The 24,697-nt window shown below is 42.9% G+C and overlaps 2 protein-coding genes across 2 annotated transcripts; one reads left to right on the top strand and one right to left on the bottom strand.

The window, feature by feature from the left end:
* Positions 1 to 1,903: 1,903 nt before the first annotated feature.
* Positions 1,904 to 23,125, bottom strand: LOC109469934 (rap1 GTPase-activating protein 1-like). The gene is made up of 17 exons (XM_019768695.1): positions 23,106 to 23,125; positions 22,259 to 22,617; positions 21,447 to 21,748; positions 19,252 to 19,429; positions 18,431 to 18,575; positions 17,275 to 17,414; positions 16,574 to 16,729; positions 16,114 to 16,185; positions 15,567 to 15,653; positions 14,110 to 14,207; positions 12,797 to 12,918; positions 11,787 to 11,841; positions 5,082 to 5,311; positions 4,332 to 4,547; positions 3,916 to 4,004; positions 3,289 to 3,456; positions 1,904 to 2,882 (listed from the first exon to the last, which is right to left on the bottom strand). Exons 2-17 carry the CDS (start codon positions 22,556 to 22,558, stop codon positions 2,793 to 2,795), a joined length of 2,448 nt encoding a protein of 815 aa, XP_019624254.1. The 5' UTR covers positions 22,559 to 22,617; positions 23,106 to 23,125; the 3' UTR covers positions 1,904 to 2,792.
* On the top strand, positions 6,402 to 9,299 carry LOC109469955. The gene is made up of 3 exons (XM_019768720.1): positions 6,402 to 6,825; positions 7,765 to 9,000; positions 9,073 to 9,299. Exons 1-3 carry the CDS (start codon positions 6,402 to 6,404, stop codon positions 9,282 to 9,284), a joined length of 1,872 nt encoding a protein of 623 aa, XP_019624279.1. The 3' UTR covers positions 9,285 to 9,299.
* Positions 23,126 to 24,697: the final 1,572 nt, after the last annotated feature.

Consider the following 24,697-nt stretch of genomic DNA (forward strand, 5'->3'; position numbering starts at 1 on the left):
ATCAAACGAAAAAAGACGAAATTGTGAAGAAATGAACTTGAAGACTAGATTATTCGCCAAACCATATTCTGTACCATTTGCTCAACCCTCATGACCACGTAGATTTCATAATGAAAAGAACTTTTTTTTTTGCAAAACTTTTTTTTTATTCGCACGCGCGCATCAGTTTTGGGGCTCCCGGAGGATGTCATCCATATAATCAAATCAACATGGCCTTAGTAAAGACACATAACTACGAAAGTCAGTCATGTTAATAGTTGACGACAAATGGAGAAAGAAAAATACAGTCTGAAAATAACCGAAGCTGTAGTTCTAGTTCTCAACCCGAGTTTCAGGGACAGGTTTCGTCCTCATCCAACGCGTACGGTTCAAACATGTTAACGTGCTTTAATTTAGCAGTATCCAGTCAAGAAACCAGGTGACGCAGAATGAGATGCCATGCGATCCTCAAGCCCCGCCCACCTCCGTCAAAACATAGATATGCAAATATTTGACGGACATGCAGCCGCTCTCTCATTGGTCGAACCGACAATTGCCACTCTGTCATTGGTTGAACTACTAATCGTGATGGACATTCGGGATCGGTCTATTCTCCCCAGCTGCAGCGTATGATTCGCTGCAATCAAGGTTATGCGGCCCTGTCACCTGTAGCCGTTTATTCGCCCGACAAAGAAGAAAAGGCTTTGTTGTATTTACCATCAGCCTGGCTTGTACTAATAAAGATCTGCTACCCGGAGACAGATCTGGTCTCATCGAGATGAAATGACCAGTTTCATTTTTAACACCTTTCAAGATTCGTCTAGCCTAACAAACTTTCCTTTGTTTTGGCAAGGAAGTAATAAACTTGACTATCACACATGTCGACCAGTTCCCTTCCCTATTAAAAACAGTGAATCTTGTCGATGTACCCCAAATAAAGCAGCATTGACTTTCAGAGTTGATGCAGCAAACTCCAAGAACTTTACCAGGAGATCCTTATTCTCATATAGCTACCTGGGAGTCCCCAGATGCGTACTAGGCATTGTTTGCGCGAATTATTGGTCAGTGTGGAATTGTCGCACTTCTAGTGCCGCAATTTTTGCTTGTAGTTCCGAAAAATGAGGTGACTTTGCTCTACACACTTTTCATCACGTGAAAATGTCTCCCAACCGTTTTATGCCAGATTTCATGCATCCATTTTGTCATTTAGTTTGGAAAAGTTGGTAGAGTTCTCAGTCCTGGTTTCCTCTAATTTGATTAACAGCGCTTCATGTTCACAGCACTCCATGTTCTCCATGTTAACAGATAACAATCATAAGTCACTTACCATTGGAGATGCACAGAAGTATCTTGCATGTGACGATAATGTTCTGTTTTAGAAGATCCTCGGTAACAAACAAACCCTCACATAAAGAACGCTAGAAGGAGTAATCATGGCGCATCACATCTCGTCGGTCAGCCGCCATTTTCAAACTTCACAGTCCTCCTCCAATGAAATATTCGCCGACGCCAAGAGTTTATACCGAGTCTACAACGGTAGAAAAGTAGTTGGGTGTCTCCGGAATGAAGCTGATCAACCTGTGGCCTTCACTGGGGATTCCTGGCCGACTTTTTGACGAAAGAAATAGTAGGCTGTCACCCGGGTACGTAAAAGAGGTATACAGCATGTCCGCCATCTTGGATTACAGACCGCCAATGTTTACTTGAACAGCTTATTATGCAAAAACTATTAGTTCTCTTCTGGGGAGATGTTGAATAAAGAAGGTTACTGTCAAACACAATCTTTGCAATAGGTACGACTACCACTACCGTGTCTTGATCAGTAAGTGTTGACAGCAATGCATTCAACCGCCACGAGACTTCAGACATATGCTTCGGAATACTAGTAATAAAATTAAAATCAAACATCCGAATATCAATCTCCGGAGCTCCAAATAATATTTTATTAGCAACAGAATTGATTCCACTTCCAGAAATGTCCTAAAATCGTGATATAGGCAGATACAACATTGTACCAGAAACATAAAAACTGATCTGTAACGTCGAATATAGACGTGAACTTGAATACAGAAGAATACTGCGAATGTTCTGTCGTCCGGTCATAGACCTTTCCACTGCTGCAAAGAATACTGACAAGAACAATAAAAAGTCAAGTAGACAAGCGTACTTTCTCAGCAAGTCAGTGAAGTCAGGGATGTATATAAAATACATTAATCCGGTAGAATGTAGAGAGACCGATCTGGTACATGTATAATGGGCGATTCTAACGATAGAGATCCCGTTCGGAATCTCTGTCAACAGAAATTAATAACTCTGATTGGGATCTCTGATCGGAAGAATCGCCCATTCTACCGGCAGGGATCCTGATTGTAGTCTGTAAGATATTCGCTTAGAAGACAGTCCTTTAGAACGTTTCAACTTTGATTCATGTTACTTGAGATCAAAATATGAATTGACTTGAAATTCACAACTCAAAACACAACTTGCCGTCCTTCATAATTATTCAATTGCCCGACAACAACACGTAAGAAAAGAAACAGAGTGTTCATATTGCACATCCAACATCTAGAGTAAATTGAACAGTAACTCCCACATACTTCGTTACCAACGTTTAGAATGTCAGTCTCAGTTACATCACCTGTACATTTATACATAACTTCTATTTTGACCCTTGTAGGTCCTTTCTACGCATACGTTGAATGGGACTATCTTAGCCCAATACATCTGTAGTTACTTTATAAATCTAGGATCTCTATCCTTTTATCCTGACAACACGCGTGTGTGTCTAACTGCAGAACACGCTACAACAGCCGTTACAAGTCATCCAGCCGCATGGTGGCGCTGCTAACCTGTCCTTCACACGCCACGGTATCCCTGGACTGCTTGGAATAGCTTTGGCCAATCTGTAGTGAAATAAAATTTGAACATCGGAAAACCCATCGGAAACAGCATGTGGCGGATTGCAGTCACCTGCTGTCACTCAACTGAACGAACACTCAAGAAAACTATACGAACACACAAGAAAACCGTACGAAGCGGGAAAACTTTAATACTAATGTAGTGTGAGCTTTAATTTAACACAAAATGGAGATGCCTATAAAACGAACGGACGAAGTTAACAAGCAAACAAACAAACAAACACACACACACGGGTACACGCACGTACACATACACGCGTACGCACGTACGCACGCAAGCGCGCGCACACACACACACACACGTTCACACATATACACCGAAATGCACGCACAAATGCATGGAAAACAAAACCTCCATACACGGAGGTAACTACAAATGAATCAGACTTACCCGTTCCACGATAGTAAACTTGACGTCGTCCGGCAGGCTGACAAACTCGGGCCTGCGCAGGATCTGAGGCAGGTTTTTGTCCACCACTTGGTGCAGCGCCTCCTCAAACACGTGACGCGTGGTCTTGTGGGTCATGTACCTCTGGACGTTGTGGAACATGGGCCACACCTAGGTGTATGTAGGACGTGGTATCAAGAATACTCTCCGGGCATAGGTTTGAGTTTTGGCTTATTTTTGGCGTGTTTTAGGCTTCTTATCGGGCTTCCTTCTTTGCGGCGCTTGCGCCATAAAGCAAAGATACTAGTGCAAACACGAAAGCCCGTTAAAAAACCTAAACACACGCGAAAGATAAGCCAAAACCCGAACCTCTGCTTTGTAGAGTACTGCAAGAAGTCTGCGAATGAGGCTGGCATCATGCATCAGTTGCACATTCGAATTCATCTTGATGAAGACACAGACGATAACGTGGCCCGTATCTAGCGGCTGGTGTAATACCGGGCCGGCCGTTAGGAGGGCAGATTTAGTCAGGCTAGGCCCGTATCCATGTACAAAACATTAAAATAAAAACACACGAACAAAACTAAGATGAGAATTATTGTTTTGCCATTTTTGTGACGGTTTACTCACGTTTTCAGTAGTCAGGTATTTGGAGGTATACCGGAGACAGGCCTTCTTCAAGTCTTTCACCTCGAACCTGTCAGCTGCAGCAGCCAGCCCTAGGGAGACGGAGCGGATTTTGAAAATGATACAGATCTATTACTGGCATCTTGAGTCGTCGTTATCTCAGAGAAACGTAACAACACGAAGTACTGGAAAGGTACATCTGCAAAGCAAATGCATCACGTTTACGTAGCCTAGCCAAACAAACGTCATATACACACTCATATATATCGGTGACCAGCCCAACTTGCTACATAATGATATCCAACACAACAGACACCAATTACCATGGTGACAGACGTCTGGTCCAGGTCATTGATCTTATGTGACAAAAACAATATGTTTTCCTTCTGCGGAGGTGAACATGATAAGACGTAAATCACCTGGTAAAACGTCCGGACTGATCGTGCATGTCCCGGTGTGCAGGTAGCAGAGCAGGGTGGAGAACACGGCCGGGTCGAAGTCAGGGATACGGTACTCGTCTGACGGGGGCACCGCCGGCTTGCTGGGGATGGTGGAGGTGGATGCAGCGCGCCCGAGATCCGCTAGGGCCTTCACGGTCTTCGGCAACTGGGGCGTTCTGGGCCAACTGAAGTTAGCTAGATGTATGACGGAAAGTTTGTGTTTTAATCCTTGGGATCAGCCTTCTGGTGATGCCTTTTTGCAGGACGAAAGGTTAATCAACAAAGATATATCTACGAGTCAGATGTTAATGAAATGACGCGTATATTTGTATTCCTTATAGATCCCGTTGCGATACAAAAGTGGACTCAAACTACTTAAAAGTTTTTCTTATCTTATTCCAGTGTATATAACGTTGCTGAACAAGTTATGTTACCACTACCAATCCGATATTTAAGCTTACTTAAAAGCATGCGTAAAGGTCGTATTGTTTCATTTGTCTATAAAAGCGGAACCTTTACGCATACTGTAAGGTAGGCTTAAATGAGGGATTCTATGCAGTGTACAGAATGATAAGAGAAATATCGTGCTTGTTATAGACCTCATTGTAATGCACAAAAGTGGACTCAAACTTTTTGTTACGTTAAAGCAAGGATGTCCTTGGTCAGTGTATCATCAATGAACAAGTTATGCTACTAAAATGATATGATGGAGAAATAGCGTTCACTCACTGGGCGATTTCCTATCTAGCTTCTTTGATGATCCGTCGTGTGATGTTCGCAGCTGCTCGCCGCTCTTGGTGAGGTTGAGGACACGGTGCAGGGGGTTCTTAGACTTGGAGACGGGGCTGGCCGGGGCGCTGAGGCTGGGCCGCCGGGCCGTGGGCGAGCGGGGCGAGGACGACGAGCTGCCGGCCTTCTCCTTCTTGTCAGTCCGCACAAACAGCATGTCCCTGAACACTCTGTGGGCGAGATTACATCCGTGAATATAATTTCATCAGGTTGGCAAGAGACTGTATTGAGGCCACCTTGTGGCGCCGAATGGCAGCCACACAGACCCTTGCGACAGTTCCACAAAAAATATGTGGAGCAAATATGTGTTATCATGTGTATCATTTGATTGTTGTGATTTGTATTGATTATTATGTGATACCCTGCATTAATTCAGCCGTTAAAGGCTGCGACTGCACGGGTACTGTTTGGACAATAAAAACCATTAAAAAAAGTATAAGAATATATTCAAGAAACGCGTTTTCATATCCGACGTATGTATGAAATATGATATCATGTGACAGCACTGTATTCGAGCTGAGTCCTGTCATGGAACGCGACAGCTTTATAGACTTGTGTCATGAATTATGCAAATAGGATTTATTATATTATATTATATTATATTATATTATATTATATTATATTATATTATATTATATTATATTATATTATATTATATTATATTATATTATATTATATTATATTATATTATATTATATTATATTATATTATATTATATTATATTATATGAATAATTGTCATCTCATTATTTCAAGCAGGGAAACTCAGGTAACCTCCTTGACCTACGACAGAGTAGGTCAAGGCAGTAGCATAACTCAAGAAATTGTCTACGGGTCTTTATGATATCGTGTAGGCAAGATGGAGAAATTATTAGATTAAATATTGTCCCCTAGCTACTTTTAAGGTACTGCAGCAGAAACTTGGGCTCCCTAGCATATTCTAACTGCACAGCTGTATTTGTTTAAAAACTTTGGTAGGCAATAACTTAACGTTAGTAGTGGGGAACATATCGTGACGAGAAGGCTTCAAAAACAATCCGGGTGCAAATTTACATACAGATCAGACAGTGGGGTTCAAAGTTCGAAAACACCTGTGAAACTAACATGTCTATTATTAGTAAACGGAACAGCTGCAGGTCAGTAGACGTATTTATTACATCCACACATCATTGGCAATCGTAAACGGGAGGTTTTCATGCATCTCATCAGGAAGTACATGCAGACGCAAGATGAAATTCATCAAAGCACACACTACAGCAAAATGGTGCAGAGGAGAGCACTGGGCTTGCTGCTTCTAGTCTGCAGTCCTTTGCTTTTGGTGCTGGAAGCGGCCCAACAATGCCCGTACAGCTGTTATACGAAAGGGGGCAATTCTTGTCTCTGCCCCGATCCAAAATGGAAGGGTTCTCCGTGTAGCTGGCTTGGACATGGTGGACCCTACAACTTTCCCGCATGTCTTGACGCCATAGCCACCGGCTTCCCGAAAGAAACTACATCCATCTTGATCGAGCGTCTCACTTCTCCGACCCTCTTCGAACAATCTTTTCATGACCTTCGTATCTTAGTAAGACTTGTGCATCTGAGTATCCGAAAGTCGAACGTTTCTACAATACAGCCTGGAGCTTTCCGAGGTCTGCAGCACCTAACTCACCTGTACCTTAAGGACGATCGCATCTCCAGCCTAGGTGAGTTAGAAACAGATTTTCTCTTGCACTGTTAATGCCTTATATTACCATAAGGCCACATCAAGTAAATTTTATGGATGACATCCTCCGCAAACTCTAAATCTAATGCGATAGGGCGTTAAAAACAGCCGGGCCAAATCCTACATTTTCAAATTATGGCATCATAAACCCTGTTAAACTAGAAATGATATCTATATATTGTGCGAAGTTTACTGTCAACTAATACAACATCCATTTGTGTCACTGAAACAACTTTGAAAAATCATTGTACAAAGAAGTTTTAAACCCTCTCCATAGAAAAAGCACAAAGCATAGAATAAAATTTTGGGAAGCTTATTTCTGCAGAAGCCATATGAAAGTGTGTTCGTGACATGGCAATGTGGTTCCAAGAGGGACACGGGGAACGTAGTCAGTAATATAATATATGATATGATATAATACAATTTTGAGATTGTACACACAATTGTTTTAGATAGCTGCTAAAGTTTGAGTACCCGCCTTCCTCCACTATGAGTTACTGTTTGTTTTGGGGTTTTGTAAGGGCAACAAAAGACTAGAAATTGTACGAAGCATTCCATCCCGCTTCAAAATGAACTCATCTCTTTCTACCAGTACTCAAACTTGCAATCATATGTACGGAGGTTTCAGCCATATCATCATAGTTACGTACACATGTGAGCTGGTCCGTAGACCTTAAATATAATAGGCCACTTCTCGATTTTTTAACCTAGTCACTGTATTTCTAGATGTCTGTACATTATGTTGTCGTCTTTGTCACATGTATCTATGTCTATGGGCTCTGCCTGAATTAAACAATAAATAAATAAACATGTACATCAGCCGGTATTCCTATATGGTATAACGTTGTATAATTCACCAGCTGGCTAAGAATTCAGAATCTCTCACAATCCATGAGCCCTCTCTCTTATCTACCCTCAGAACCTGACACTTTCATCGGGCTCCCGAAATTAGCTGTTTTACTCCTCGAAAAGAACGCGATTTCCACCATATCCCAACACGCATTCCGTGGCCTGCCAAAGCTTCAAATCTTGCGGTTGTCCGAGAACCGCCTGACTTCGGTGCCCGTTCACGCACTGCAGGATCTATATCCACAGCCTGGCATAATCCTGATGGTAGACCTTCAAATGAATCATATAGCTACTATCGACGAAGACGTCGTGCGTTTGTCGCAAGCCCATCGCTTGAATCTGATGATAGTGAACAACGCGCTGCGATGTGACAAAAATCTAACAGGGTTCGTCTGTAGCCTGCCGCACCACCCGTCCTACATTTCCGCATCCGATTCGCTGAAGTGCGCCTCTCCTCCTGAACTCCGAGGAACTAACCTAACCGCCCTGGCAAACGAGATCTGCCACACTGACAAGGAAGTGCCGCAGCAACAAGAAACCAAGTCCAAACCCTTCAGCGAACCTCCCATGACGACTACGGTCTCTAGGAACACGGAGCTCACAAGTCCTCAAATCCTGTACAGCGAGACCATTCCTACTGAAGGGTACACGCATACAGGGATGCCGCAAAATATGCCAGTCTCCGAGAATACCACACAGATGGACTATGTCATTGTTCTTGGGGGAGGTCCGCTCATCGCGAATCCGAAGGATGTCAACATCACTGCCATAACCCTTGCTGCTGTTGTGCCTTCCCTCTTAATAACCGTTATCCTCCTCATCATCAAGTTTTGTCGTGGTACAGATTTGCCTCAACAGGACGCACCAAGGGAAAGTGACGAAGAAGCTACATCCTCAAGGACAGCAGAGGCCGATAATATCGAGCCGTACGCAGTGGCGTATGCCGCCGACTCGGCTGAAATGGAAGAACAAGACAGAAACTCAACCACAAGCGGACGTCCTGCTGGTAACAAGACCACAGAAGACAACTATGCAATTCAGCCATATGCTGTGGCCTATGGTGACTCGGCTGAACCGGGAGGACAAAACATAAACTCGACCACAAGCAGACGACCCATCCCCCCTACTTCTAACAAGACCACAGAAGACAACTATACAATTCAGCCATATGCAGTGGCCTATGATGACTCGGCTGAACCGGGAGGACAAAACATAAACTCGACCACAAGCAGACGACCCATCCCCCCTACTTCTAACAAGACCACAGAAGACAACTATAAAATTCAGCCATACGCAGTGGCCTATGATGACTCGGCCGAACCGGGAGGACACGACAGAAACTCAATCACAAGCGGATGTCCTGATCGCAACAATACCACAGAAGACAACGGTACCATTCAGCCGTATGCAGTGGCCTATGATGACCAGCCTGGACCACAGCTTCAGTCCCATGCACAGGCAAGCCTTGATGAGGCCCAGCCGTACGCAGTCGGCTACCCTGACTCACCACAAGCTACAAGAAGCCGTGCCGAAGCAAATTTAACTCCGCAGGAAAATAGTTCTTGCGAGGAAACAAGCGTCAAACAATAAGGTGTTCAATCACTGTCCGATAATGAAGACATAAAATCAAACTTGGAAGATGAAGAGGAAGAAGGGGATCCGAAATGAGACGACGATTGTCCTTGGGTAAAGGACGGCGAGAATAAGAATGAGAGTCCATAAGAGGCTGGAATACAGGGCAAGAGAGGCCCGCAAGCAAACAAGCACAGCGCTGGTTCAGCGTACAGCCCACCTAATGGACAGACTCAGTGTCAGACAAGCGGACATCGCCAGTCAGTGCTGTATAAAGAGGATCTGACGGCTACTGATCCGACAGAAGACGTCATACATCATTCAAGTTAAGTCACAGATGCTAAATTTGTTTGTGCATTATTAGCTTTGGATCAAAAAGGTCCTATCGTTAATTTTAATCATGATTGTAATACATAGTTGTTTTATCTAGTCATAAATGCACCAATTTGGATATGGTGAGCACTTTGATCAAAAGCTGTGGTCAACATTATGTTTCTATTTCAGTTATGATTATGATAATTGTCAGATACATAAAATCAGAGACTACACTTGCCTGGGCATGTTAGAAATGAGCTCAAGCTTTATTCTATTGCGTTTTGTACTGCCATTATTAGGACTATGGTTGTAAATTATCAATAACAATAGCATTGATTGAATCATAATTGGAGGCAGCAAACATAAATGAAAAGTAGAGTGCAAATTTAGGAAAGTGGTCAGACCAATACAGTTCAATGTAATTAACTAGAAGTGGTAGAAATAGAACAACACATACACATACACACGTTCGCCCCCACACCACATGTATGCACATGTGCATGTTACAACACAGGACCAAGGACATTATACATATAATGCCCTTGATAAAACATAATGGGTCAGTGCCACTAGTAACTTCGGTGAGGGACGTCCTCTCGGATAGGACGTAAAGCCGGAGGTCCCGTGTTTGGGAGAGACACACCTCGAGCACGTTCAAGATCCCACCACACTTATTGAAAAGAGCAGGGGACCTTCCCGGTGTGAGTGGTTCAAACCTTACAGTCTGGACTGAGTGTTGACATCTTGAAGATGTGATAGTCACCTGCTATGTCAACCCTTCCACAAATGTAGTAAATCTCGATAAATAACTAGATACAAATGGATCAATGATAAGATTAATAGTTAGTCTGAAAGAAGTAATCATACCTAGAAGATCGAAAATTCTGAGACAAAACCAGAATTAGATCTGTATATCCAAGGATTCGGTATAACTAAACAATTCTTTATACTGCATTTCCCTCTTATCAGGGACATTATACTAAAAGTGTCCTTGCTCTAATAGACAATTATAAAGGTGGCGGAAATGGAACAATACATACATATGTTCGCCCCCACAACGCATGCATGCACATGTGCATGGTACAACACATGGGTCAATGATAAAGTAAAGGGAATAGTGATTCTAAAAAGCCATCTCGCCATTAGCATAAATTTCTGAGCCAAAATCAGATTCAGATTGTTTAACGTTAACTTAAACATTTCTTAGAATGAAGTTGATCCAGTAAAGTTAGACGAATTTATTATATTGTCGATTATTCGATATTGAAGGCAAATAACTGCTTGCTAATAAAGCTAATGATTGAACTTCATGAATGATCACAACTTAGTTGTTAGATGGGAAGAATTTTGACTAGAATACCAGCTACCAAATATCATGAAATATCCACAGCTTCTGGGGTTATGTTGTATACACATAAAAACAACAATTGCATAAAACTACGCTGCAGTACCGTTGGAACGCAAGAATCATTTTCGAACTTGACCTTCGTTTTCACAACCTTTACTCGCCTACTAAATATCATGAGGATCCATTCACAGCTGTTCGACTTATGCTGTTGATGCAGATCCACACCACAGCCACTCCGCCATGGTCAAAACGAAAACGTAACCTTCTTGACGATGGTAATAAAACAATAAAACAATCAGCTATGATATGCATTTTGTTCCTAAGTTGATTACCGGTAATCCAAATAAGAACCGGAAACAATCAATATAAAGCGATTACAGGCAAAAGTAGTGTTTGGAGAAACTGGATAAGGCCACACCTACTTAATTTTATGGATGACGTGCTAGGAAGACCCCAAAACTAATGCAAGAGGACGAATGAAAAATCCAGCCAAAAAATGCTTCTAAAACCACAGGAATACAAAGCTTGTATTGCGAATTTGCTGAAGTACTTATCTATTTTACGAAATTGCTGCAGTACTTATCTATTTTACGACCTTTTGTGGCATTTATGAGTCGGCACTGTACTGAGTTCTGGGGCCTGGGCAGCCTGGGTGCCGTCCTCCGTAGTTACTGCCTGCTCCCTATTTTATAATTTTCTTTAGCTACCATGGACTACAGAGGATGGCACTCAGCTCAGGCTTGAGCGTCGAATGTATTTTTTAAGAACAGACGAAAAACGCGCGCGGATGTCATCCATAATATTAAATCAGTGTGGCCTAAAAGAAACAAGCGCATAAACTAAAATCGTGACAATACCTGTTTCTGAGAACCAGGATAGCTCGAACTCCGTGGACGCGGGCTCGCTCCTGACCTAATTATCGATGAAAATAATATGATTATGGAGCTCATTATACCGACAGATAGACAGCAAGATGAAGACAAAACTGTTACAACAGACACTGTATTTTTTAAGTTGTCATCTGGGTCGGGCATGAGTCACTGGGTTTAAGCCCCTGTCACACATTCACGAATTTGGCCTCCCAAACACTAGCAGAACGCCCCCAACCAAGGTTAGGCGTATGTGTAGGTCGGTGCAAAGTCGGCTGGCGTTCGGCGAATTCAACTGCTATTCGGCTGCATCATCCGAATGTTTAAAAACATTAAAAATATTCGGGGAGCGGTCGGGAGGTTTGATCATGGTTGGCTAGTGTTCGGGTAGCGCTGTAAGCTAGCAGAACACCAGAAATGTAGGCGTAGCCTACATCTGGTAAAAGTGTTTCCGAACGACAGCGAACCTGGTCGGCTAGGGTTCGGGAACAAATTCGGGGTAAGGTCGTGGACGTGCGAACTTAATTAATCTGTACCCTGTAATATGGGCTGGTCTATTGAATCAAAGCGTGTATTTTTCCAGAGAAAACGATATCCCTGTAAACTTATCTTAGTCTACTCATTTCCTCAGAAAATTAACAACAAAAATGTCTGAAATTCAGGACATTATATATCCCTATATAATGAATGAATGACGACCTTTATTTCAAGTTTTCGCCACACTGGGTTAAGTACAGGTGACAACAAAACTTTTAATTTGATTAACAAAACAGTGCTTTCAACTTTAATACTGCTTTTCTATTATAGTACAAGTACAATATAAGTTTACTACTAGTACTAGTACAGCTGAAAGAACAGAAATCATCGATAAGATATTTGAATTTAATTTGTTTTTTTGACTGAAGGCTTGTCTGGTTTCATTAGGAATATAAATTTTTGTACTGTAACAGCGCTTTATAGTGTATGAAATATGAAAAAACAAACTGAAACGAACGTACCGACTATGAACGTGACGTCACACACGCCGGCCATGTTGGCGGAGAAGGCCGTGGCGAAGTCGGTGCTGAGCTCGTCCACCTTCCGCACGTCCTGCTGTACACTGTCCGGCAGCAGCGTGGATCTACTGACGGGAACAAAAGGCGGGGGGGGGGGAGGATTGGAAACTGTTGCCATGGTACTGTCATGCCTAGTGTTGTGTACCTAAGGCCACAGCAAGTAATATTAATGGATGACATCAGCGCGCGCATTAATTTTCACCTGATTTTGGGGAAAAGAAAACAAGAAATTTTGTTGCCTTCTGACAATGGTAAACATGCCGAAAACGGGCAAAGATGTCTGCTGCCATGCCGGAAGGTGGATGGCAGATAACTATGAAGAGAGGAGACAAGAAAAGGCTCTGAATTAATGTTTTGTTTCTTACTTTGATGCAGTGATATGTGATGCTGGCTGTGTATATGTGATGTTCCAACTGAATCAAAACCATTTGTACAATGATTGAGTCAAAATTTTAAAATGTAGGAACCTTGTTTTTTTCGGCCTGTCTTGTTTTTTCGCCTGCTCGCATAAGATTTGGAGTCTGCGGAGGATGTCATCCATAAAATTTACTTGATGTGGCCTAACGGTGTATTGGAGGGAACTACATTATATATCCGGGCGACGCCCTGAAAACCCGAGTACAAGTGAAGACGGTTTGTGTTAGCAACCCTGTGACAACCAGATCGTGTTTCAAAGATTAGGAACAAAAAGAAACCAAGTCATCTACAATACTATTGTTTTCTTGTGTCATGTATCTAACCTAGTGTGTATGTACATGTACATGTACATGTATGCACGATTAAGGTCTCATTCATTCATTGCTGCATTCAATATTGTTATTATCAAATTTGTCCATAATATCCCTGCTTTCTACTGTCTGTTTGTGTACATTTCTGTGCTATTTTTATGTAGTATTATATCTTTGTTAACTTTCTTTATGTTCGACGGCGGCGCTTTATAATGTATAAGTGTAATTAACTTGAGTTTGCTGCCATCGCAGTATTGTATTTTCTTTTATGTGCTTTAATAAAAAATAAAATAAAAAATAAGAAATATTGTTCTGCTTTTTAAAAAAAAAAGACACCAGGTCACCCACGATGCTAAACTTCATTATGATGACTCAATAACTGGAGTATATTCCGAAGAAGCAAATCCACCACATCAGTGAGGACTGCCCCTTCGAAGCTTTGAGATCCCGACAACATGCTGATGTAATACACGTAGCTTGGACGGTGTGTTTACATGGAGTGTTTTCGTGAAAATTGAATATTCTCACTTGCGATTTCCGAAGAGAGGGTTCCCTTGCTTCATGATCTCGTTCTGTTCCGAGAAGTCCCTGACCAGCTCCTCCAGCAGGTGTCGTCTGGTGCGTTCCTGGAAGAGAAGAAACGTGACTCCTGAGCCAACACACACGATCCTTCACATGTTACTGATAGGCGTTGGGATATGGTGTATCGTTAGGCCATGTTGATTTGATTATATGGATGACATCGCCCGCGCATGAATTTTCGTCCGTTTCCAAAAAATATCTGTAAATCGTACAAAAGTAGCTGCAAAATAAGCACATGTACGCCGTAAATTGAAAAAAGGAAAACGATACTTATGTCACAGAATGCCAAAATCCATTGCAAAAGACACGAAGAAAGTGTGAAGGTAAAATGAAGAGTCTATTCACCATGCCAAAAAAAAATATACCGTCATGAATGTTAAACAAATGAAGACAAATGAATAATAATTACTCTGTGTGTTTAGTAATTTGTTCAACCTTCATGACCACGTAGATTTTAAATGAAGGCAACGCACGCTCGCATCAGTTTTGGGGATCCCAGAGGACGCCATCCATATTATCAAATCAACATGGCCTTCTATCGTCCGAAACCGCAACTGATAAGTCTTACTGACACTTCTCAATGATGACACGAATTTTGATACACCGCGTTCGTTACGTGAATGACGTCTCGACTCGACAGTAACTGTGGTCTGATATGCACACTATCCGCCTACAGACAATTATTAACCAAGCTCCTTCCAAGAATCCCAAATCACAGCGTAAAATGAGCGCCCCGTCTTCATTTCAAATTTTCAACAATAATTTCTACGGGGCCTAGGGAGTGACTTGCTTTCTTGCTTGATTATATATGAGACCTAATTCTAATGATTAAGCAAGTATAACCAGATTATCAAGAAAACTGTTACTCAAACACGCAACTGGATATATAGATTTCGAAATCTGTTAGACGTTTCAAGTAGTTTTCAAAATCTTTCTGCTTGAGTAACAGTTTTTTTGTGTATCTTATTAACTGGATGTCTAAGCTTCATCGACGTAACTCAGAAATTATCACTATGGAAAATCGTTCACTTTGTTATTCTTGTGTTAAAAAAACTTTGTCCATGCAGTTTTGTTATGACACAAATGAACATGCCAATTCATATTCTCTGTTATTGGCCACTGATAGATTTGAGCGACAGAAGTAAACTAGTGTTTTTTTAGTAAAGAGACTCTTTCTGCGCAACCAAGTCTATTATTCAGCCGACGTTTCAGTGACAGTCTGTCACCTTCCTCAGGGCAATTCTCACTAGTTCACATTGCACTGCAGCACAGGTGTCGCTGCTATATCTGCATTCCCAAATGTACAATATTTACACATATCTACACATTTGCGTGGCAGAGTGCTTTTCTTATATTTACTGTGCATCTATCGGTGCAGATGAGCTAGGAATCAACATGCATACCCGCATAGAGGCCAGTTTGGGACTGGAGTAACACGCCCTCTCGCCGTTCACGATCTTTGTCAATAGCCACTCTCTGAATGTGGAGTCCTGTAAATACGAAAACACTACTATGACACGCACTGGGCAATTCTTACAGTAACTTGTTCAGCAATCAGTATCGAAGGAAAAGATATAATCGTACAAATACGTGCAATGTTGATTAGGTTTAGCCTTTAAACAGGCTTTCTTCGGAGTACAGTTTGCCGCTTACCGCACTCCTTTAGGACCAACTCCCCTGGCATGGTATCTCTCTTTTTGGCCGATTGCTACACTTTCCAGCCACCTCTGAAGCCTGGTAGAGGCTACATTTGATGATGATTCCTCAAGTTCTAAAACTATGATGTTCATTAGATACAATTTGCTCCAGAGGTAGCACCGAACATAACTTAACTTTGCTTCTGTATAATGTCCTTGCTTTGACATAAACTACGGACAAGGGACAGGCAAAAAGATACTGATATTTCCAACCACATGCCTTCAAAGTTGAGAAGCAAAGGCTACAACTCACGCTACTAAAGATGTGCCTTTCAGTCAGGGGAGGTCCGTACGGTGACACTTCATTCCGGGACACCACTGACACCTGTTGGATCAGAAAGGAGAAACGATGTTGTCATTTAGGCAGGTATGTGCATAGCTCAATTTAGGCCTTGTTCACATGAAACCGCCCGAACCGCGATTCGGGTAACTCGCATTCCTCACATCTGGTCCACGTGCCACACGTACGTTCCTTTCAAACCGTGCCCGATTACGATTCGCCTAATCTGCATTCATTGTTGTTTGATGAAAACAAGCAAGGTAGCGTTGACCTTTTTGGTTTGGAAAAGAAGAGGAAACAGAGCAAAAACTGTTTTCCTTTGGTAGACATAATAAGTAGTGACTAGAATATTGACTTGGAAAACCCGTTTTCAAGCTCTGAAACTTCATTGGGAACCTTTAACAAATATATATTTTAGAACGATGTTGCTTACTTTATACTGCGGCGGCCGCTGTTCAGGGTCTGCCTGCACCACGATGTAGGTGTGGAGGAAGTGAGACTGGATGACGGACGGGTTGAAACTGGTTCGCGTGGCCGCCAGAAACACCACACACACCAGGTCATTCCCGATATGCCTCTTCCTCTGGACCTATCAGGAGCCACGTAAGGAATGGAAAACAAACCAATGAAAACGACGTTTACTGATTTTGTGAGGGTTAATATTTCCTGTTTTGTTGATATACATTTGGATTTGAATATAAAGAAATGAAAACGCCCTTAGGCTTTTCCTTCTACAAAACCACAAGCGAGGACTGAGAAAGAAACAAAATTTAATTTCGATATTGGAGTTTACTTTTACACAATCAATTGACACTCCTACCTGCTTACGTTTCGATGCCTATCAGACATCTTCCTAATACTTAGTAGCTTCTGACTGAAGTCATGATATATAGCCAATGTAGGTGGCGCTTTTGCGACGATAAACAACCCAAAACGTGGCTGAGTTTGTATCCCTCCTCGCCCCGGTTCATCATTTTCGGAAGCAAATTAGGTTCTTTCTAAATTTAGCTTTTTTTCTCGGTCCTCCTTTTTTGGAACAGGGATCTTGGAACAAGTTTGGATGAGAGTTGTAACCGATATGTGTACTGTTAACTTTGTTGATGATGCACGGTTTTCTCCGAGGTGTTTGCGTACCTGTTGACTGTCGGCAGGGTCGTGCGGCAGGAGTGTGCAGACGTGGAACATCAGACGGAGACCTCGCCACTCCGTGTACACAGACGTCTCACCGGTCAGATCACCCGACCTGTCCAGTCCGCCACAGTAACCATCGAAGCCTGACAAACAAGAAATGTTTTAAAAAAAAAGGCGGAAAGATAGCTGATTGGGTGGTGTGAATGTGATGACGACGTGTGGCTCATATAATTGGTCATCTTGGTGACTTGGTACTAATGCTAATAAGACTGGGCTTAGATGCACAATTGTAATGTATCATTAGCTATATCTAATAGAGAAGAGATATTTTATAATATTCTGTTTCATCCGGCCGGTCTTTCCCTCTTGACGTCTGCATGGTTTTCCTCCATGTGGTGGTAATGTAACCCAACAAAACAACCAACAAAGCAACCAACTAACCAACCAACATAACAACCAAGCAACCAAGCAACCAACCAAACAAACAAACAAACAAACAAACAAACAAACAGCCAACCGTTGCACCAACCAACCAACCAACCAACCAACCAACCAACCATCCAACCAATCATCCAACCAGCTAGCAAAGAAGTGTTTGTTTGTTTGTTTGTTTGTTTGTTTATTTAAATGCAACAGTGCATAACAAGTGGCAACCAGGCAGCAACAAGGCTGGTAGCGGCTACCACTGACACATAAATGCATAAATACAAAGTACAGTATAACTTAAATACAATATCACTTAGTACATACAAATTCAATTCAATATTTACAATAGCAATAAAACATACAAAGTACATACAAATTCAATCAATACATAATTAAGCAATACAATATAATTACAATACAAATCAATAAAATGATCAAAGTTGAAATGGAACGGTTGGAGGATTTTTATTTTGTGTTGCCTTCCTAACACGACAACGTTACCTGTTGGAAGTTGTAGAATTTATCAGATACAGCTAGCACCGTAACATATTACATACGATACATTGCACTCGTCTAACCAAGGAGCTTTCATGTGATAAAAGCTCCCAAGTTGGTCTAACGATGTGACCACCACAGGTTGTACAAATAAACCCACCATAAACAACACATAATATCACAGCATTAATCTGGGTCAATGCCCCTCAGTGAGTGCTTTTCGTCATAAATCGTTCACCTTTCAGGTTGACCCGTTCTCCGAGGTTTCCCAGGAACTCGTCAAACAGTTCGCTACTGCAGGTGTTGGCGAAGATTTCCTCCTCGGTGGTCTGTCCTTCCTTCACGTACAGAACGCCCACTTTGAAGTCTGTCTTCTCCAACTCCTAAAATATTTGAATCAAACACATTTATTGTACATCTGTGCCCTTACAAGATACGTACAGGTCATGGTAATAAAGTATCTACGTACAATAACAGTGATACAAGTCACTATAATTTACTACATCTACAGTATACTAGTATGTACTCGAGTCAGCTGCAGATGAAAATGATGAGGACCTAGCTTCGGTAAGGGACGCTCTATCGGATAGGACATCATAAAGCCAGAGGCCTCGTTTTTTTTTAGGAGAGCCAGACCACCAGTGCGCTAAAGAACCCACCACACTTATTGGTAAGAGTATAGGTCCTTCTCGGTGAGAGTGGTTCAAACCTTACAGTCCGGTCTTGCACAGCTTGTGCTTATGGTGTAAAACTGGTGAGTTACGCTTTTAGAAAGGAGGTTTACCGGTAATGCGAAACAAACCAAACCAAACCGGACGCTCTGCTGCAGTACCAAGGTCAGCCACCAGGAGGTCCAAATTTGACCTTGAACTTGAACACTGACCTCGAACTGTATTTCCAAGACCAACCCACATACCAAATTTCATTACAATCCATTAAGGTCTTCTTATGTTATGCGTGACCACAAATATGCTGAAACACACACAGAGAAAGACACACATACACACACACGCAGACCAAAAGCAATACTTCCATTTTTCATGGAGGTGACAAACTCACATCGTCCAGCCTGACGAGCTGCTCCGGCGCCAGCGGATGGTTGACGCTGTGCAGCCCGGTCACCCCCATCTCCTCCCCCAGGGCCGCGGCGAGGCGGTCCGCGTCGTACCTGTCCGCACACAGGGCCGAGAACGGCACCAGCCCGACCAGCGCCTGGGCACTCGTACGGACCTGCACTCTGGAGGGGAAAGATAAAGCAAGTATGAGGCTTAGTAGTACTCCAGTACAAAAGTAACGACATGTATCATAACCAGTAAAGACAAAACTAGAAAGGTAACATTTGCAAAGCAAATGCATAACGTTTACCTTCACTTGGTCTAGATCATCAAACTACTGTTTTATTTATTCTTACTCCAAATCATTCATATGTATACATGTATGGTGGCCTGCAACTTGCTACATAATGTGACCCAACGCCACAGGGTGTCTCATATCTGCTACAGCAGCAGTTACCATGGTGACAGCCGTCTGGTCGAGGTCATTGACCTTATTTTTTTGGAACGGATGAAGAGGAAGAAGAGAAACGGGGCAAAACAATGGTTTCCTTCTGCGAAGGTAAACACAACAAACAAACAAACAAACAATAACTGATGGAGAATTGCTGAGGGACAGTGTCAAGGCAGTAACTACAACTTTTCAACAACAGTACTTTTCACTTGTTACGCGTTCGGCAGCCTGGTCATGAACATACATTCTATCAATGCCTCAGAATTTGTAATATGTCAGCTAATTGGCATCCTCATATAGCAACCGACACCTCACACTTGTTGTCACTTCAGACCATGTGCCACCACGTACATGTCAGTAGGATAAAGCTGAAATATGACGCTTCAATGGACTTTCGTCACCTGTTTCGTGTATCATTAATCACTTCTATGCACATTGTACTGCCGTCACCTTGTTTACAACACTCAAAAAATCCCTATTTTCCTATGAACTTGTCTGAATTTTCTGTGTACTACACCAGAACATACACCCCCCCACACACACAAAAAAAATCGTCATCTGGATCTTTCGAAGTTTAACGTATATTATAACGTAAAACTGTTGATTTTCCTAAGAAATTCTTTCTCTTGTGTTTGAATTTTTGTTACATCTTTGGAAAATTGAATTGACGGGCAGTTGGCTTTCTAAAAGTTTAAACATCGAAGTCACCGTTCTTAAAAACGGTTACGAGACGATATCAAAAGAGGGTAGCCTGGGTACCATCCTACTTGAAAACCAGGGCTCCCATACTCGCTTCCTAAAAATACGAAGGATGGCACTCAGACACGGGCCGATCTATATGAAATGACATCCTACACTTGGGATCCGCCGGTGCGTGGTCAGGGCCCAGCTAATCAGGCTTGAGACAGCTGCGCCATAGACCGCTATACATCAACTACCTGTTCTAAACAGACTCTGAAGTCATCTATTTCCTAGCTTCCACCAGGCCTTCCTACGGCCGTTAGGCTAGCGAGAAGACCGGCAAAAATATGGTCTGACTGGCCAGTGGAAAGCCTCTATCAGGCTATTAGAGAGATACATGTATTGAAACATAAGTTGATCCGGTAATGTACTTCTTAGCGGACCAACTATTCCGGTATGTTATCTGTCTATTTCGCCAATCATTCTACACTTTCTTACCGCTTCCGAAAGCCTGTTAGAGGCTAGCCATAATTGTGGGTCTACCTTTCGTGTTTCACCCCCCCCTCTAAAGGGAAAATTAACTTTAACAAATTTCGCTGGCCAATTATTCTCCCTTTTTGCCTAAATTTGACTGTTTTTGAACCTACGTTGTTAGTAAGGCCATGTTGATTTGATTATATGGATGGCGTCCGCGCGCGCATGAATTTTCGGCCGTTTCAAAAAAAAAAGTTTTCAACCATACTGTAAATCGTACAAAACAGTTGCAAAATATTGGATACCGTAAGTTGCAAAAATAAATATTTGAAAACGATACCAATGTCGTGGAATGCCAAAATCAAACGAAAAAGATGATAATGTAAAGAAATGAATTTGAAGAGTAGATTATTCGCCATACCATACCCTGTGTCATTTGGTCATTACCACGTAGATGTCATAATGAAAGCAACTTTTTTTGCGAAACTTTTTTATTCGCACGCTCGCATCAGTTTTGGAGTTCCCAGAGGATGTCATCCATATAATCAAATCAACATGGCCTAAGGTGGAGACCAGTTGTACATCCGACATACCGAATGGTTTCTCTCTCATGTCCCTGCTCCGGTCGGAGAGCGAGTACAACCGGTCCGATATCCGCATCAGACGCGTAGTAAATCCAGTGCTGTTTCCCGTACAGGTGTTCTCTATACTGCTCTTCTTCCGTCGGCTCTAAGGCAAACGCTGTCTTCGCGTCAGGGACCGAGTTTGGGTCCGCGTCGCGGTCACACGTCTCCTCGGGCGAAGTGCCCTCGCGTCCCGAGCACTCGATCCAGAACGCCCCGCTGGGCTGGATGTTGTGGACCGGGCAGGTGCAGGCTTCACGGCACCGCCTCACCTGTGATGATTGGACGGAAGGAAATAATTATAATAATCCTTACATTCAACATTATCGATCGAAATGAGGTCGCCTCTTGTGTGTGCCAGTTGTGTTTATCAACGTGACAAGACATGGCAGGGGCGGGATTAAATAGGGATAATTGGGTAAGGGTCGTTCTTAAGAACCAGGTGCTTCCTACACAGAAAAATACCAGACTGGCTGGGGCGGTTTCAGGGGTGAAAGGGTTAGGTGACGTATGCACCTCAAGAGTTAACGTTTTTAACATGGCACCTTCTGAAAAGGGACGAGCGTCTGTCCAGGGTTTGTTTTTGTTTAGCCTCTGGGTGCCAGTTTCCAGGGTCTACACAGGCTAGTTCCTTGGATTCAAGGCCAACATGCCCCAAGGAAATTATACCACAGCCCCCTCGGTTAGACCCTGATTCTAACTCAGGGCCTCGTGTTACGGGTCTGGCATCCAGCCTAGTTGGACCAAGTTTATAATAAAGGTTCAGGATAGTGTACACTTACCTGTGGGCTGCGTTTTTTCATCGACCTCCTCTTTAAGCACATTTTCTTCATTCCGCGAAACAGCTCGATGTCTCCCTCCATGCACTTGTGCTTGTCGTGTTGCTGTTGCTGTTGTTTTTTCCGTTTCTGCTCGGTGTAAGACTGCCGCCTCCTGCCCCATCGCTTGCCGGGGTTGCTTGTTGTAGTGGCGGTGAGAGAGCAGCTGTGCTGAGGTGAGTCGTCCTCGTCTGTGTCCGTGCTGCTCTCCAAGGCCGCCGCGCCCGAAGCGCTAGCCGGGGTCGACGCGTCTTTCGTGGCCATGACTTTCCCCTAGCCGCAGACGACACCTGTCGCCCGGCCGACCCCACACGCCACCGCCGCTGTGTTCAGGAGAGAGATAAAACACTCGCTACCGCCCGAGGTGAGATCGGCAGTGGCCTCATTTGCTAGACAGCCCGTCCCTGTGGGAACATGTGCTGCACGGCTGGTCTTTTGTTACCGTGTTCTCAGCGTGGGCGGCAAAGGTAACATGCTAACGTATGAAGCTAAGGGGAGACAGATCGTTTGACTTCTGACACAAAACGTGACACAACACTGATCCGCGATGACTGAGTCTCTGAGTACGTGAGACACTCGACAAGCAAGACTGCACCGACCCACCTGATTGTGACAAGATAAAAAAGACTTTTTCTCAGAAAAACGGATCACATAACATACACACTTCCTGTCGACCTATCTGTCCAAAATCATCAACCAAGACAAGCAACGCCCTACCAGCCCAGACACGGGTCATGAAACTGTATTCAAATATTGGGTCAATGGCCGTTCCACTATCTGAACTATGTCCAAGCAATCGCCCAGTGCATACAAGCAGGTATAACACGGCGGGCTTTTTTTTCTGGAGATATTTGAAAAGAGAGAAACCTGGCCAAGCGGAAACCACCTGTTTACCTACGTCAGAGCTGGGACAATAGATGTTCCCGGTGACGCCTGCGCAAGCTCGTCAGGGCAGGTCGCACATCAAGGGCCCTCTCCACAAGCCACCCAGCCGGCGTGGTGATGTAGCCTGCCCCGTATGCGGTGTAGGTCGCGACCCGGATATTATCCTGCACACTGCTGTACGAGCAAATACTCTCTAAGCCTTACAGAAGATAAGGCTACGGGATGAGCCGCCCCCAATTCCACACAGCATGTTCTGGTAAACGCAATCTCTCTCTGTGCGGCTGTCTGAGTGATTTCTATATGTCCATGATTATCGTGACTAGTGTTACCCCATCTGGTCCCGAAGTGCAATCGATCTACTACCGTGGCGTTCACAGAACACCCGCGGAGGAAATATCAACACTTCAAGCCACGCTCCCCTGACTAAAGGCCCCAATTACTGCCACGCGTACGACCGCCCTTCTCTCCGGACCCGCTTATCTTGTCCAATTACAACCAATCGGCAGTGCCATTATTAGGGGCTCTCTAGCTGATTACGGCTCCACAATTACGTAAATTGAGCAAAAAGAAACCATCTCCCTAAGAAGGTAAGATTACGTTATATACAGCCCGGCAAAACAAGATAGACCGCTTCCGGCTGAGTGAATGGATGTCTACCGTCATTTATCGTTTATATTAGGCCACGGCAAGTTATTTTTATGGATGACATCGACGCGCTCATTAATTTTTGCCTTATCTTGGAAAAATAAAACAAGAAATTCTGACAGTGGTCAACATGCCGAAAATAAAATGGGCAAAATCGCATGCCTTTCCATGTCGGAACGTGGATGACATGAATATGAAGAGAGGAGACAAGACAAGGCTCTGATTTATTGTTTTGAATTTAACTTTGATGCAGTGATGTATTTCGTTCCTTTTCTATATTCCCACTGAATCAAAACCATTTGTACAATTATTGAAAACTTTTATTTTTCAAAGTTGTTTCAGTGACAAATGGATGCTGTAAAAGTAAACTTAGCGCAATCTAGGCATCGTTTCTTGTCTAACAGGGTTTATGATGCTAAAATGTGAAAATGCAGGAATCTTGTTTTTTTTCGTCCTATCGCATTAGATTTGAAGTCTGTGGATGATGTCATCCATAGAATTTACTTGCTGTGGCCTTAGGTGACCTTACTACCGCCCACAGTCTGACGTGTACAGCTGCTTTGCTATATTGCCATAATAACACAAAGTAACGGCTGCTCTTGTTTTTCCTGACATCATTCATAACACGATGTATTGGATCTGAAAATTTAATCTATGTAGTACTGACTCCGATCAATATAATCGAACACGTTATGAAATACATGGTCTTTCGTCATCTCCCGAAATATGTTTTATGAATATTGGTTGTCAAAGAAATTTCGTGTTCATACAATTTATCATAAAATCTGTTGGCTAGTTCTGTGATATGCCATGTCGGGTCTCTAAGATAGAGTGCATTTTTTTTCGAAGATTCGTTTAGAAAGAAAATACTTG

The sequence above is a fragment of the Branchiostoma belcheri genome, unplaced genomic scaffold (assembly GCF_001625305.1).
Source record: "Branchiostoma belcheri isolate BF01 breed outbred unplaced genomic scaffold, Haploidv18h27 scaffold212, whole genome shotgun sequence".
NCBI classification, from domain to species: Eukaryota; Metazoa; Chordata; class Leptocardii; order Amphioxiformes; family Branchiostomatidae; genus Branchiostoma; species Branchiostoma belcheri.